The 14111-nt window shown below is 40.3% G+C and overlaps 1 protein-coding gene across 1 annotated transcript in view; it reads right to left on the minus strand.

Annotated features, from left to right (window-relative positions):
- Positions 1-3941: 3941 nt before the first annotated feature.
- ANO4 (anoctamin 4) overlaps positions 3942-14111 on the minus strand; it is a 209844-nt gene continuing 199674 nt past the window's right edge. Inside the window, 4 exon segments of the mRNA XM_031044913.2 lie at positions 3942-4133; positions 7472-7577; positions 10445-10564; positions 13760-13907. Coding sequence (XP_030900773.2) covers positions 3942-4133; positions 7472-7577; positions 10445-10564; positions 13760-13907 — 566 coding nt within the window.

Genomic DNA, 14111 nt, shown 5'->3' on the forward strand with positions numbered 1-14111 from the left:
CAAAACAAATAGGAACATTAAAGAAAGAAATAAAACCACAACAGGAACAATATTGGGCTATAAGAATGCATAAAGAATCTACAGAGAGACAGTAGGGGCAAGACTTTGGTCTACATTTAAATTTGTTTTCATTTAACTGGCCTCTTTGGCTGCTGAACAAATAAGGTAAACAGAAAATAACTTACGAATGCTAAGCAGCAAGTATTTCATATGCATAATTTATTTTAAAGTTTATTGCGTCACATTATACAAGCATTAACCATGGCTTTATGCTGATGATTTTTTTTTGAAGTGTGAAAACTTGACATTCTTCTCCATGGGATTTTTCTATTTACAAATAAACAATCTCTCTATATACTTTATATATATATTATATATATGGTAAATAACATAACTCCCCTCAGAAAGATTTAAAATAAAAAAGAACTGATTTGTAAACACGGTTTCTGTTGTAGTATTTGGTGGCTGGAACGCAGATGATGTTCTATACCTAGGATTTTTCTTCTGTCAGAGTATCCAGGTTGTTCATTTACATTTTTTACTCTAAGATCTGTAAAACCAGCATGGGACAGAATGCAAAAAACATAGCAAACAGGCTGAAAAACAGTCCCAATATACAATTTTGTTCCTTGGTTTTAAAAACTGGCATGTAACTGCTCATGAAGTACATGCTTGCTGCCAAGTGTGGTCTATGGAGATCAATCCTATGCTGATTGCAAGATGATTTCACAGTAAATCCTTTGATGTGTGCTGTCCTGCTTGCTATGTAAAATGTCTGTGGCATGCATTGATGTTGCATTTTTTCGCATTCCCTTGAAGGTAGTGCTCTTGTGGAGCTGGAATAAGTAAACAATGTATAGGATGGCCACCTGGAGGTTTAAACAAAACCCATCATCAGTTCAGAAAGAAGGGAATGGCATACATTTGCTACCTAGAGACCATTAAAATTCCGTTTATTATTAGCTTATTATTTGCATTATATCTTCCTAATAAATAAAATAAATGAGAAAGGGATCATCTTTCCTGAGTGTTCTGCTATATAGCTCTGAAGCACTCAAGGGAAATCTGTGCAGAAAACCAGCAGCACAGAAAGCTCCGTGGGTTGACTGGTCAACATTAAGTGGCAGAAATGTACTCAGGATCTGCCAGGGAGGTCAGAGCCCCTTTCATCATTGTACTCGGCGTAAGCTTGGTAAGTGGCCAACTTGTGTTCTCATTTAGAACAGGACACAACTTCTATCCATGTATTGTCATGAAAATTCATTGTGATGCAGCTCTGTCAAAAAGTAGTCTCAAAAGCAATTATTATCTATTGTATTTCTGCTGCACTTTATTTGTTTTGGCACATTATACTGCAGTGGTTCTTCTGGACTGGGATTCAGTTTATATTCTAGTAGGTTTCAGTTCAGTTCTTGGAAGTTATTGAGATCTACATTGACAAAGCTGTGTGTTACTGCAGGAGTTTGCAAAGGTTCGCAACCAGATGGGTGACACTGATTTTATGTATGACTCATGTTTCTCTTTACTACTCAGCAAACAGTTTCTAAGCTCTTGTCATCTGTTGTTTTAGATATTACACAAGAAGATATACAAACATCCAACTGCTCATGTGAATTTGGCCTGAATGTGATTTTGCACAGTGATCCTGCCCTAGACTCCCCAGACTGCAAGTGCAGTATACACCCGTGGGTAGTAGATGGCAGATACTAATCCATCTGGCATGTGTGCATTGCAGGATGACATTGCCTAGTCCCCAACCACTATGTACAGAGACAGAAATACTCCCATTTCTCCACTGCCCACATGGGATGTGTTCACCACTGCTGTAAGCTGAAGCAAAGATGAACAAGTTCACTTCTCCATCAGGCAGTCATGCTCCCCACTCAGTTTGGCACCACATAAACAGAAAACAGATTAATTCTGAAATTCCTTCAGTGCTTATATTGCCTCAAAGGACCTTCAGATTTGGCTCAGGAGCACCTGATTAAATGGGAACTGCTGTGCCATTTATCCTCTTCATTTAGGATGATGTGTCACTACTGGAGGAGGTTCCTTGCTACAAGTAAGCATAGTGTAAGCACATAGTGGTTACAGAGATGAGGGTACATGCATTTTTTCCTCCTCTCTGCTCCCTTAAGTCATACATTCTTTCATTAAGACCTTTGCCCAATCATGGAAATAGCAAAGTTCTACCTTGCAGTGGAAAGAAGTTAATAGATCTAATTTGGCAATATGGGGTCGTGGTGCCAGTGGTCCTGATGTCTTGTGGAGCTTGAGGCATCCATCCATACAGTCTTGCATTGTGTGGTCTGTCCATAAGGGCAAATTCTAGCCCTTCTATCAGATGATTTCTAGGAGAACTTGTAGAAACGACCTGCTGAATTTTCCTCCCTCTTAAATATCCTCAGACTACAAGGTCAGAATTACTTAAGACTTCTGCAAAAATGGTATTTTTATGGAGCTCCAGTTATTTGGAAAAGGGCTAAGTAAATGGTTCAGCTCCAGGATTTTGCATCTAGCTGGACACAGGCTTGATTCCACCTGGCTTCTTACAGTCTTGGCTTTTGAACTTCCTTCTTCATTCTGACTGATTATACCACTGCATGTTCTGCAAAAATTGCAGTGTTATCACTTTGAGGCAAGAGGTGGTGGAGCTTTCATAACACTCAGCATTTTGATTCATGTTGCTTCACCCAACACTGCTGCAGTCTTTAGACCTGGGTTAATGATCTAGGAAATATTTAATTTCTCAGTGCTAAAGAATTTGCAGAAGCATATAGACAGTGGCCCATTTCACCCAAATCTAATTCTGCATCCTGTGTAGAATTGCTCTGCATGAAGGATTAAAATATCAAGCTAGTTCATCCTACAGTCTGTTCTGTTTTTCCACTCCACCCCTTCATAGATAATAGTAGGATGAATAAAGAAAATATTACAAGTGTAGAGATTTTGGATGACTGTGTTCTTTTGCTCTGACAGCCTTGCTCATCTGTTGGTGTTTTTGTTTTCACTTACACAGATAGGTCTTTAAGACACAGTCTGTCTTCTGCTACGTGTATCATACCCCTTAGTTCCTGACGATGTCTTATTGCAATACAAATACACAGGCAGTTCTGGGCAAGGTGCCCTAGCCTGATTTGTTTCCTTCAGAGGGCAGAGAGTCCTATACCTGAAAAGGCACTGGTCAAAACTTTAAAATATATTACCACCGTTTCACAGTATCATTTCCAAATAAATGACCCTACAATCAGGCACCTCTGGCCACATTTAGATGCTTGCCTATCTGTCAGCAGTTCTACTCACCTAAATTTTCAGCATTGTCAGACCAGCTGGTTAGACTGATGTTCAAATATCTCCTCCTAAAAAAACTTTAACAGTGTTGGAGTAATGGAAGTGGTCCACATATGTGACTTTACCTTGTAAATGCAAGCTAACGCAGCTGAGTCCACTGTGGAAGAGGACAACACTGCCATGCATGTGCTGCAGGTGGTGGCCACACACATGGACAACTACTGCCATGTTACACATGGACAAATACTGCCATGTTACCCAAGGCGCAGTCACTGGTTATGAAGCAGCAACTTGGCCATGAGAACAGGCTGCAAAATCACCAAGTTCTGTAAAGCACGGTAAGATATATAATTGCTTTGAAGTTCAGGGCCTTGAATTTAAGTCAGGGCCTGGGAGCCTCCTGGCAAGAGTGCAGACAGTTAAGCATTGGTCTGATCTGCTCAGTCTGGCATCAGGTCTGGAGAAGACTAAGCTTTGCAAGACCTCTAATTTCAAAGGTTTATGACAGTATGTGCCCTTTTAAACACGGGTGCACTTGTAAGAGCACACAACATTGACTGGCTATTCCTTTCAGTGTACTCTCCACTGTAGAGAACAGCTTTTATAAACAGAATTCCTATCTTCTTTTAAGTGGTTTCTTCCTCACCCCATCACGGCCACTCATTGTGATAAGATTTTCCATTCTTCTTCCTTTCCTTCCGCTCTTTCTGCAGACGTTCTAATTCAGCTTCATACATCATTTCCTGGATCAGGTACTTTTCTCTCCTCATCCTATCTCTCAGATCTTTTGGGAGGTCTGGGATTAAGTAGGAAATCAGGTGCTTTATGCAAAAGACAAGGTGCTGTAAAAACAAAAAAGGGATAAAAATTTAAAATCTTAGGAAGAAAACAAGTACCATATTTTCTGAAACCCCCAATTCCAATTCACAACAAGATCCTGTGACAAAACTAAATCCATTACTAAATTTAAAGAAATTAAACCATGAGCTTTTTTTCCCCACAAAAAACTTCGGGCAAAGTCAGTGGAGCATGGATTGCTGCAAAGGTTGTTATAAGCAGCTGGTTCAAATAAAGCCTCAAACCTATTGTATGACCGGTGTGTTCAAACTCCTGAGGTCATGATTTGCTCTAAGGTTGCCTGGTATTAGTGGATTACTTTGCAGGAAGAGGTGAATCAAATGGTACTTTCCTGTTGCCAGAAAGTGCTTGCATCAGAATCAGAACCAATGAATTACCTATGCAAACAAAAATATTTTTCTTTGTACTGAGTCTCTCATCCAAAAACATATTCTCAATTACCAAACATCACAATTAAATACTAGGTAACTAACCCTTTGTCCCTCATGTTTTAGGCATGCCACAGCAAAGCTTGGGTGTGATGGGGGAGGGTTGCTTAAGTGAACTTTTTTTGTTTGGTCAAAGATGCTGCTTTGAGATTTAGTTACTTGAGAGAAGGAGCAGAGAAACAGAAAAATCCTCCATCTCATACAGACACTCGTTCTAGATTGGGAAAACAAAGGTATCTCTTCTTCTCCAAGCAGAACCCTTCCTGTGAAAGCCAGTGAAAAGAGAATGCCTCATGAGAAATAAACCCACAATACTGTAATTGTTGCTTTTTTGCCAAACCTAAAATAGTAATAACGAAAAAGCTTCTGGCAGTTTAACCTTGACAAATAATTAATTCTGCAGTGATAGGAAACACACTTGTTTTTGAGGGAGGACAAGATAGGCAAATAAACCACCCCACAGTGTGAAAACTTTGGTGGTCTTCTATTATGGGTTTAAAGCATTGGTGAGTAAGGGAAGAGCACTACCTGGACTTGTGCAAAACATTTGACACTGTCTCACACAACATCCTTGTCTCTAAATGGGAGGGATACGGATTCAATGGATGGACCACTCAGTGGATAAGGAATTGGCTGGATGGTAACACTCACAGAGTTATGGTCAATGACTCAGTGTCTAAGTGGAGACAAACGTCATTCCTTAGGGCTTGCTACTGGAACCTGTGCTGTTCAATGTCTTTGTCGGCAACATGAACAGTGGGACTGACTGCACCCTCAGCAAATTTGCTGATGACACTGAGCTGTGTGGTGTGATCACATGCTGGAAGGAAGGGATGGGATCCAGAGGGACCTTGACACACTAGAGAGGTGTGCCAGTGTGAACCTCATGAAGTTCAACAATGCTAAGTGCAAGGTTGGACGGGGCTTTGAGCAACCTGTTCTACTGGATGGTGTCCCTGCCCCTTGCAGAGGGTTGGAACCAGATGATCTCTAAGGTCCCTTTCAACCCAAACCATTAAATGATTCTATGAAAAATGTGTCTCAGCTTAAGTAGTTAATTTATGAAAAACCTACCTTGAATAATTTATTGCTATCTTTTACTGTAATTTCTGTAGCAATCACAATATACCATTAGTGTCCTCCAGAAACATGATTCTGACATTTCAAATGTCTGAAGACATTTCATGATTTCTTCTGTAATTGCCTTTTTTATTTCATAGATAGAGTTAAGGAAACAGTCTACAGTGCCAATAAACAGAGTGTCCTCTGTTGAGGGAGACAGCTGTGAGCCAGCCTATAGCATTGGTTGGGGCAGAGCAAAGTCAAATCTTTTGTGCAGGCATTGGGCAAAGAAACAAAGCTATTCTACAGCAGGCTGCAAATTTTGCTGGGCACTGAGACTTAAGCAGTGCTGATTTTTCTTGCCCAAGTTATCTTTGCAGTTATGCTGTACTGCCTTTATGCCAAGTGTGATTGAAAGGCCAGGCAGTCTTCAGTTTTGAAACTGCTTAGGCTGACCTGCCACAACCATTCTTGTCGTCCTTTTGGGAGACAGATACCCTGGCTCTCAGTACAAGAAACAAAGAAGAGATCAAGTCCAGCAGGCCTCTATCAAACCTTTCATTTCTTTCTTTCTTTTCTTTCTTTCCTTTCTCTTTCCCTTAATGTTTCCCTGAGTGTGGCAGAAATGATGGAAGAACTGATTTCCTTAGGACCAATCTCTAATAAGTTAGGCCAGTGTAGAGGAAGGACCAAGCCTAACCTGCAGTGGCATATTCCCCCTTCATCTGGGAAGGACTGAAAATGGCAGTCGGGGGAATTTGCAGCAGACCGTGTGCTTCTGCTGAGCCACCAAATCATCCTAATGCAAGAAATAATCTAGAAAAAGTTTCCTCTTCACTTTTCCTCTAATTTCAATACTTCTATTCTGTGATCCAAAGAGAGGCTTCAGAAACACAGTTCAGAATGAATTTACACAGTACCATGAACCAGAAATGCAGTATGTGCTCATGAACATTATGCCAATAATTTATGGCATAAATTATTACAGCTTCCATATCTGTGCTGGATGCATTGTTGCTATGATTTCAGAGCAGAAGATTGAGTAAAGAGTTTTAAAAATGGTTTGTTCCCTGTTTGGCTCCTTCACAGTGTAAAAGGCATTTCAAACCACTTGTGCTGGAGAGATGCTGAACCCCTGGTTTCTGGCAGAACAGATATTCAGGCACCTGAAGTTCAGGCCTTAAGAGCTGCATTTTGTTTTGTAAATTATCTCATCCTATTATCTACCCTCCTGTCTCTTAGTTTTCAAAATCAGCACGGGAATACCCATCATGTGAAGTTGGTTTTGCCTTCCCTGGTTTGTCTTAAAGTTTTCTAAGATACTGACAGTGAATACCATTATGCTGACCATTGGCTAACATATTGAATCCTCTTCATCATCATCATCTTTGTGATGCTCATCACCCTGGGGAAATGAATGGTATTAAAAAAAAAAAAAAAGCTAGATGTGTAAATACTGTATCTTAAACTATTTTCATTTTTCAGTTGTTCAGATGTCATCTTTTCTTCTCCTGTTCTTTCACCTATTCCTTACATGCTGAGGAAAACCTAGAGAGGTTTTGAATGCCAGACCTCAGAAAGTTAACAAAAGCTTCATTTGTTTGCCCTGTTGGCAAGTCACTGTTACGGCTTTCAAAGTGCTGCATTCCCCTTTTTGTTAGAACCTAAATACCTGTGACTATTCAGAAAACAGATCTGAGAACACAAAGCACAATATAAGTAGCAGAATAACACAAAAAAAGTTCAACAGCTGCCATTGTAGATCAGCACAATGAAAAAGCTTCAAAGGAAAATTTGTTTCATTTTGTTTTGCCATCTGAATGCTCACATACCTCAAATACAATAATGAAAGCCAACCGTGCTGCTAAGACATGCCAGAACTGCAGCGTGTAACCATAGGGCACTGGGGAGTGAGGAGGGTCTCTGTAGTCCCTGTATCTGAAAGGCAAGCAGAGTACAGTAGTTAGCAAACTCCTGCCCTGCTGGCTAGGAGGAAGGCAAAGCCAAAACCCAACTGCTCTTGTTTGTTGCATTTTCTGATTACTTAGTCTGGGCTACACTAGCACTTCATTTCAGATCAGGTGCATGTTTTTGAAGCAAATGTCCTGATCACCCCCGCTTGCCATGCTTTGGTTCACCCAAATGGGTTTGTTTCACATGAAATATAGTGGTAAGGTGCACTCCAGGAGGGCACTTTGCACTCCAGCTGTTAATGGAAGTTCAGTACAAATGACCAAGCCAATGCCTGTATGAAGTGAAACTGCTGTACCAAATACAGAGGATGTGGGGTGCTCAGCACCAGCACTTCAACCCTACAGCATTTGTTTTGGCCATGCAACATGTGCCTTGCAGGCATCTCCTCAGAACACGGAGCAGGGTGGGATGCCCTGCTGTTTTCAGGGCCACTTTCTTCCCACTACAAGGTAATTTCATCAGCATGACAGCCCTCCCAAAATCTATTTGGAACTGCCTCAGGGGCTCCAACTGGCCCTCAGTCAATTAGTTGGCTATCCCTGGCATAAAGCATGACTCACCCTGACTTTCATGGAGCCAGAAGTGCTCTTGGTATGCCAACAGGCAAGGGCTGTGTAAGAAAGGGATCTAGTGCCTTGTCTCACAGAATGCTTCTTTAAAGACTTTAGGTCTCAATGACATAACTAGAGGTATCTATTGGGAACACTGGAACCAGGAAGACTCAAAAAATACATTAACAAATCATGAATCTATTTAAAGTCACACATACTGGAGGCCATTTCTACTAGGAGGATGTTAACTGCAGAAAATTAATTTAAAAGTAGTGTAAAAATTATTTTCTCCTTAATCTCTTCCTTAGATGGGACAGAAATCCCATTCTAAAAAATACTAAAAATGCCATAGTAAATAATACACTTTAGCTTGGTCTCTAAGTTTTAAGAAACTACAGAATTCAGATAAGCAAATGAATTAGTTATTTCACTTCTGTGATAATCTGTATTTCTCTTCACTTTAGATTTCAGAGTGCACTACACAATATGAAATAAATTGCATCTTGACATCTTAGTCAGCAACAAACTTTTCTTAAATTGCAGTATCTCTGGTGCAAGTCCTTAAAACTGAGATGATCTTCCCTCTGCAAGCAGCATTCTGACTTCATAGTTTAGGATATTTTACAATATCCTAAGAATCCTGAAAACAGAAGTTCCTGGACCAAGTCTCAAGTCAGTAGAGTGTGTCATCATTTTTTTTGTACTTGCTAAGAGCAAAGCACTACACATAAAGTATGGGGAAACCTTTTACAAACAACCAGAATAGCATGGCACCATCTATGTTCCGAACAAGCAAAGTCAGCTGAATATGGCCACTTATTTTTGTTCAGACTGTCTTCCTGGGAAAATGCCTGCATTATTGCACAGTAGAACAGAGTATTTCCTTACCTTACTATCAATATCTGTCTTGAAGTGCAATCAAAATGACTGATGTTTTAGCAGAATTGAGGTGTGTTAACTAGCTGATAAACTCAGCTAAAGAAAGATGCTCATTTTCTTTCAAGGTTAGATATACATAACAATTCAGTGTCCCCATAGAGAACAGATTTATCTTCTGGAGATTTATGACACCAATTTTAAGTGTTCTGTTTTTGGGATACTGAAGGGACAACTTTTTTTATTAATGGGATTTCCACCATCAGCTTTAAGTAGCAGCAACCTCATGCTTGAAGTTGGGGAAGAAGGGAATTAAAGAGGGGGAAGAGAATGATCAGAATTACAATACATTATTAAATGGTGCTATGGCAAACAATGTGGAATGAAGTATTCTCGCTGTGGATCTGCTCCATAGAAAATGTTATCTATGGATTCAACATTGGGATGTTCTTTTTGCCAAATAAATTGCAAGAGTCTTCAGTATCTGTTAATTAAATGAAAGCATTAATGCCACATCCCACCCCAACATTATTATTAACGTTATTATTAACGAAAATATCACATTATCACAAAGTATCACTGATTTTTTCAGTATCACAGTATATCTTTTGTTCTTTTCTTCTTTAGGCACTCGTGAAAAGATATTTTAATTCTTCATGGTGAGAAATACTGGTACTAAGTGTATCTGCAGCTACCAGGACCCGTGCTTGTAAAAAATGGTAGCTGTATTTTTTGTTTGGTGTTTTTTGTTGGGACCTAATTTAAGACCTCTCTGTAGATAATTGTTTCTTTGGACTATTAAAATCCACCAGGTGCAAATCTATCATTACAGAATAGTCTCAGACTGCTATTTTTCCAGTCTGTTGGCTGAGGACAAAGATGATTAACTGTTAATTTTATTTTGATTCAAACCACAAGCACATGAGTATTACTAATACTTGCACCTGTAAGCAATGACATAAACATATTATCTATTCAACAATTAGGAAGTGCTAGATTTGAGGTTTCATAAATGTAGCTTATGACAGACCCTGTGATCTAACTCAGTGTGCAACCTTGGCTTCCTTGTGCTTGTGTTATGGTATAACTTGATTAAAGTTTCATCTCGCTGGTACCTAGGTAACCAGTCACCTATTACCAGCCATTTAATACCATATTTCCCCATGATGGTTCTGTGTGTGATTCAAGCCATGTCACCACAGAAATCCTGCATCAGGAACACCTGCCAGATATTTTTGGCCTCTCCTGTATCAAAGGAAGGAATCAACAGAATAATGAGCATGTCCCTGAACAGCACAGATAATTCTTTCCATTACTGTTTTTTAAGTTCTGAAAACTAGTTCCAACCCCAAATTTATCCCAATGCTTCTCCCTTGCAATGAGTTATTTTGATCAGATACTTACCTGCAATATTTTAGTGGCGTACCAGAGAATTCGCTTCCATTTGATGTTGGCTCCGAACGGTTCTCAAAGTCAGACACCAGAAATACCGATAAACTGGCATTAACATACCCAACCATACACCTAGAAGGTGAAAAAATCCTGTAGTCAGGATACAGAAAGGTTTTTCTATTAACTGTTGTAATCAGGAGGATATTCCCTGGGTTTCATGAAATCACAGTATAACTGTGATGCTTATTAATATCTGAAAAAGATGTTGGGGTGATATAAAAGAGATGCTCAAGTAGGTCAGATGGACAATAAAAGTGAAACAATGATAGATTTCTGTAGGAGAAGAAATGGTGAAGCCTGTGACTGGTTACTTTCAAAGAGAAAAGTCACCTAGTAGGTGACAAAGTAGAAGCAGAGAAAATAATGAGTAGCACTTGGAAGACAGAATATTCCCACTGTTACCCTCGTGGTACTATCACAAAGGGACATCAAATCAGATGGAAGGCAATACACTTAAAACAGCATTTTGCAAAATGTCCAGTTAATCAGAGGAACGCAGTACTAAGATCTGAGGCTGGCTGAGCGCTGGGTCAGATAGAGTTTGGAGAACATTGCGTAGGAGAATGTACGTCAAAGTGCTGTGAGAGTCATTAGAAGACTCAAGTGTGGTGTTAATAAAGCTGAGGAGAGAGATGGCAAGTGAATTGTGCTGCTAATTCTGCACTGCGCAAGCACAAGTAAGTCTTGGCACAGTGCTCAGCTTGCCGCAGAGTACAGTGGGCAGAAAGGGAGAAACGGTTGGGGCTTTTTGTTTTGTTTTTTTAACTATGGATTTTACAGTCTCTGAGAAATTCCATATAGACACCACCTGGCTTTGTCTTGAAATTTCCATACTGATTGGATTTGGAACTTTATTTGGAACTTTATTTAATTGCAATGTTTTTCTAGCATCACTGGGTGTCATATAGATCTAATACCTACAGACGTTTTTTGAAAGAAAGAAACACCTGCCTCAAGTTATTCAATAGCAGATGTTCTTGACTCCTTAATTTGAGAAAACTCATTATTCCTGTGGATTTTTAATAGCTTCTGGCTTTTGTAACAGCACTTATTAATAATTATATCCACATGCTGACATAGTTTTTATCCAGGTTGGCTTCTTCAAAGAATTACTATCTAATGGTTTCATCTAGAAATTCAGAAATGCAGCAAAAGTGTGGAAACACTGTACAAGAGGTTTTTGAAAAGGTGATAAGAGCTTCCTCTGTGAGCCAAGCTACTTCCCCTGTGCTGAGCTAGTTTCAAAGCCACTGAGTCATATCTGAGCCTTCGTAAGAATTAGATTTCTAAAGGTGGCGGTTTTTTTCATGCACAGTGGTCCTGAGAAAATCAGTAGCAAGCAAAGTTGCTGACAGTGCCTCAATATCCTATGGATCTTCATAATGGCACAAGCAGAGGAACATTCTCAGGAATTATTGGCGCCAGACCAAACATTTTACCCATGAAGGTACTTTAGCTCTTCATGAAAATAAATGTAACAGTTCCCTTGACAACTAAAATGCCAGAGTCACAGAACCACAGAACGGTTAAGGTTGGAAAGAACCTTAAGAACATCCAGTTCCAACTCCCCTGCCATGGGCTGGGTTGCCTCACACTAAACCATGTCACCCAAGGCTCTGTCCAACCTGGACTTGAACACTGCCAGGGACGGAGCATTCACAACTTCTTTGGGCAACCCGTTCCAGTACCTCACCACCCTTACAGTAAAGAACTTCTTCCTTATATCCAATCTAAACTTCTCCTGTTTAAGTTTGAACCCATCACCACTTGTCCTGTCACTACAGTCCCTAATGAAGAGTCTCCTCTCCAGCATCCCTGTAGGCCCCCTTCAGATACTGGAAGGCTGCTATGAGGTCTCCACGCAGCCTTCTCTTCTCCAGGCTGAACAGCTCCAACTTTCTCAGCCTGTCTTCATATGGGAGGTGCTCCAGTCCCCTGATCATCCTCGTGGTCCTCCTCTGGACTTGTTCCAACAGTTCATGTTGAGGACACCAGAACTTCACACAGTGCTCAAAATGGGGTCTCACAAGTGTGACCTGTTGGTCACGCTCTTTTTGTTGCAGCCCAGAGTATGTTTGGATTTCTGGGCTTCAAGTGCACACTGAAGCCTTCTCATGTTCAGTTTCTTGTTGACCAACATCCCCAAGTCCTTCTCCGCAGGGCTGCTCTGAATCACTTCTCCACCCAACCTGTAGCTGTGCCTGGAATTACACTGACTCAGGTGCAGGACCTAGAACTTGCCCGTGTTGAATTTCATGAGGTTGGTATTGGCCCACCTCTCAAGCGTGTCAAGGTTTCTCTGGATGTCATTCCTTCTCTCCAGCGTATCAACTGAACCACACAGCTTAGTGTTGTTGGCACACTTGCTGACGGCATCCTTGCAGGACAACAAGTTAGCAGCACTGCTAATCAGGAGCTGCCATGCCAGCTGCCCTTCTTCCATCAATATGATTAAACAGTATTGACAACCAAAATGTGGCAAAAAAGCAGCAACAGAAGGACTTGCTTTCTGTAGCAGGGAAAAAAAAATTGATCTGCCATATGTCTAACAGCAGAATGCAAGCTCTCCATTAATGTCTACTGTTAGCCTGGGTTTCCTTGAACAGTAGGGTCCTTGCTAATGAAACTGCTAGGAGACAATTTGCAAAATGTGTCTACGTGTGTTCAGCTGGATTCAATGACCTTCCTTGAGCCCAGCATCCTAGATTGTACAAGTAGTGTGCACACACTAATATACTCGCAGTGTTTAGCAACACTGAAAGAAAATCCACTTAGGCAGCAGGGTTCAGTTCACAAATGTCTGCTGACAGGAGGACATTAGTTTTAGAAGAAAACAAATTATGTTGGTCTGTAAGTACAACTGGATTTGTTAGTCGGGAATTGCTTCCTTTTGTTAGTCCTTTTTCTCAACAATACATGGTGAATAGTACAACTGGAAAAAAAATTCCTAGTGAATAAGTTTAAAATGCTCATTAAACCCATAACTGATAAATATCAACATTGCTTCAGAATGATAAGAAGGTTATATGCATGTACACTGGCTTGTGCAGCATACTGTTATACACATCTAAGCTCTGTAGCAGCTCTGCCGTGTTTTCTTTGAATTAACATCATAAATTTTAGTCAGTTAGCAACCCACACTGTGGATATACAGAGCATCAATATCTATGGGTTAGTGGAATCAGCACAATCACAGACAGTACAGCTGTATCTATTAAAGCAGTACGTGATTTTCATGTGCATCTGTTTTCCCAAAGGAAAGCTTACTTTTGTCCAGCTTCTCCTTGGCCAGCACAAGGTCCATACTTGTAAGCATAAACAAGGCGAGGGATGAAATCTGATGTCACAGCTATGACAAATGCATTTGTGATAACAGAAAGAATTCCAATGCCTTCCAGGATCCCGTACCAGATTCCTGTTCAACAAGGAGGGTATGTTAGCTCCAGAAAAAACAAGAACCAAAGTGTCTGAGACACTGCATGCTCTGAAGCACTCATCCCCACCACCCAAAGTCTTTTAATTTCCATCTGAGAGTCAGTGAGTAAAAATAATTGTTCTTACTGAACAGCAAGACTTCAGTGAACCAGATTTCTGTTCCCACTGTGTGGGAACTTTGTTG

This window comes from Melopsittacus undulatus, chromosome 5, assembly GCF_012275295.1.
Source record: "Melopsittacus undulatus isolate bMelUnd1 chromosome 5, bMelUnd1.mat.Z, whole genome shotgun sequence".
NCBI classification, from domain to species: domain Eukaryota; kingdom Metazoa; phylum Chordata; class Aves; order Psittaciformes; family Psittaculidae; genus Melopsittacus; species Melopsittacus undulatus.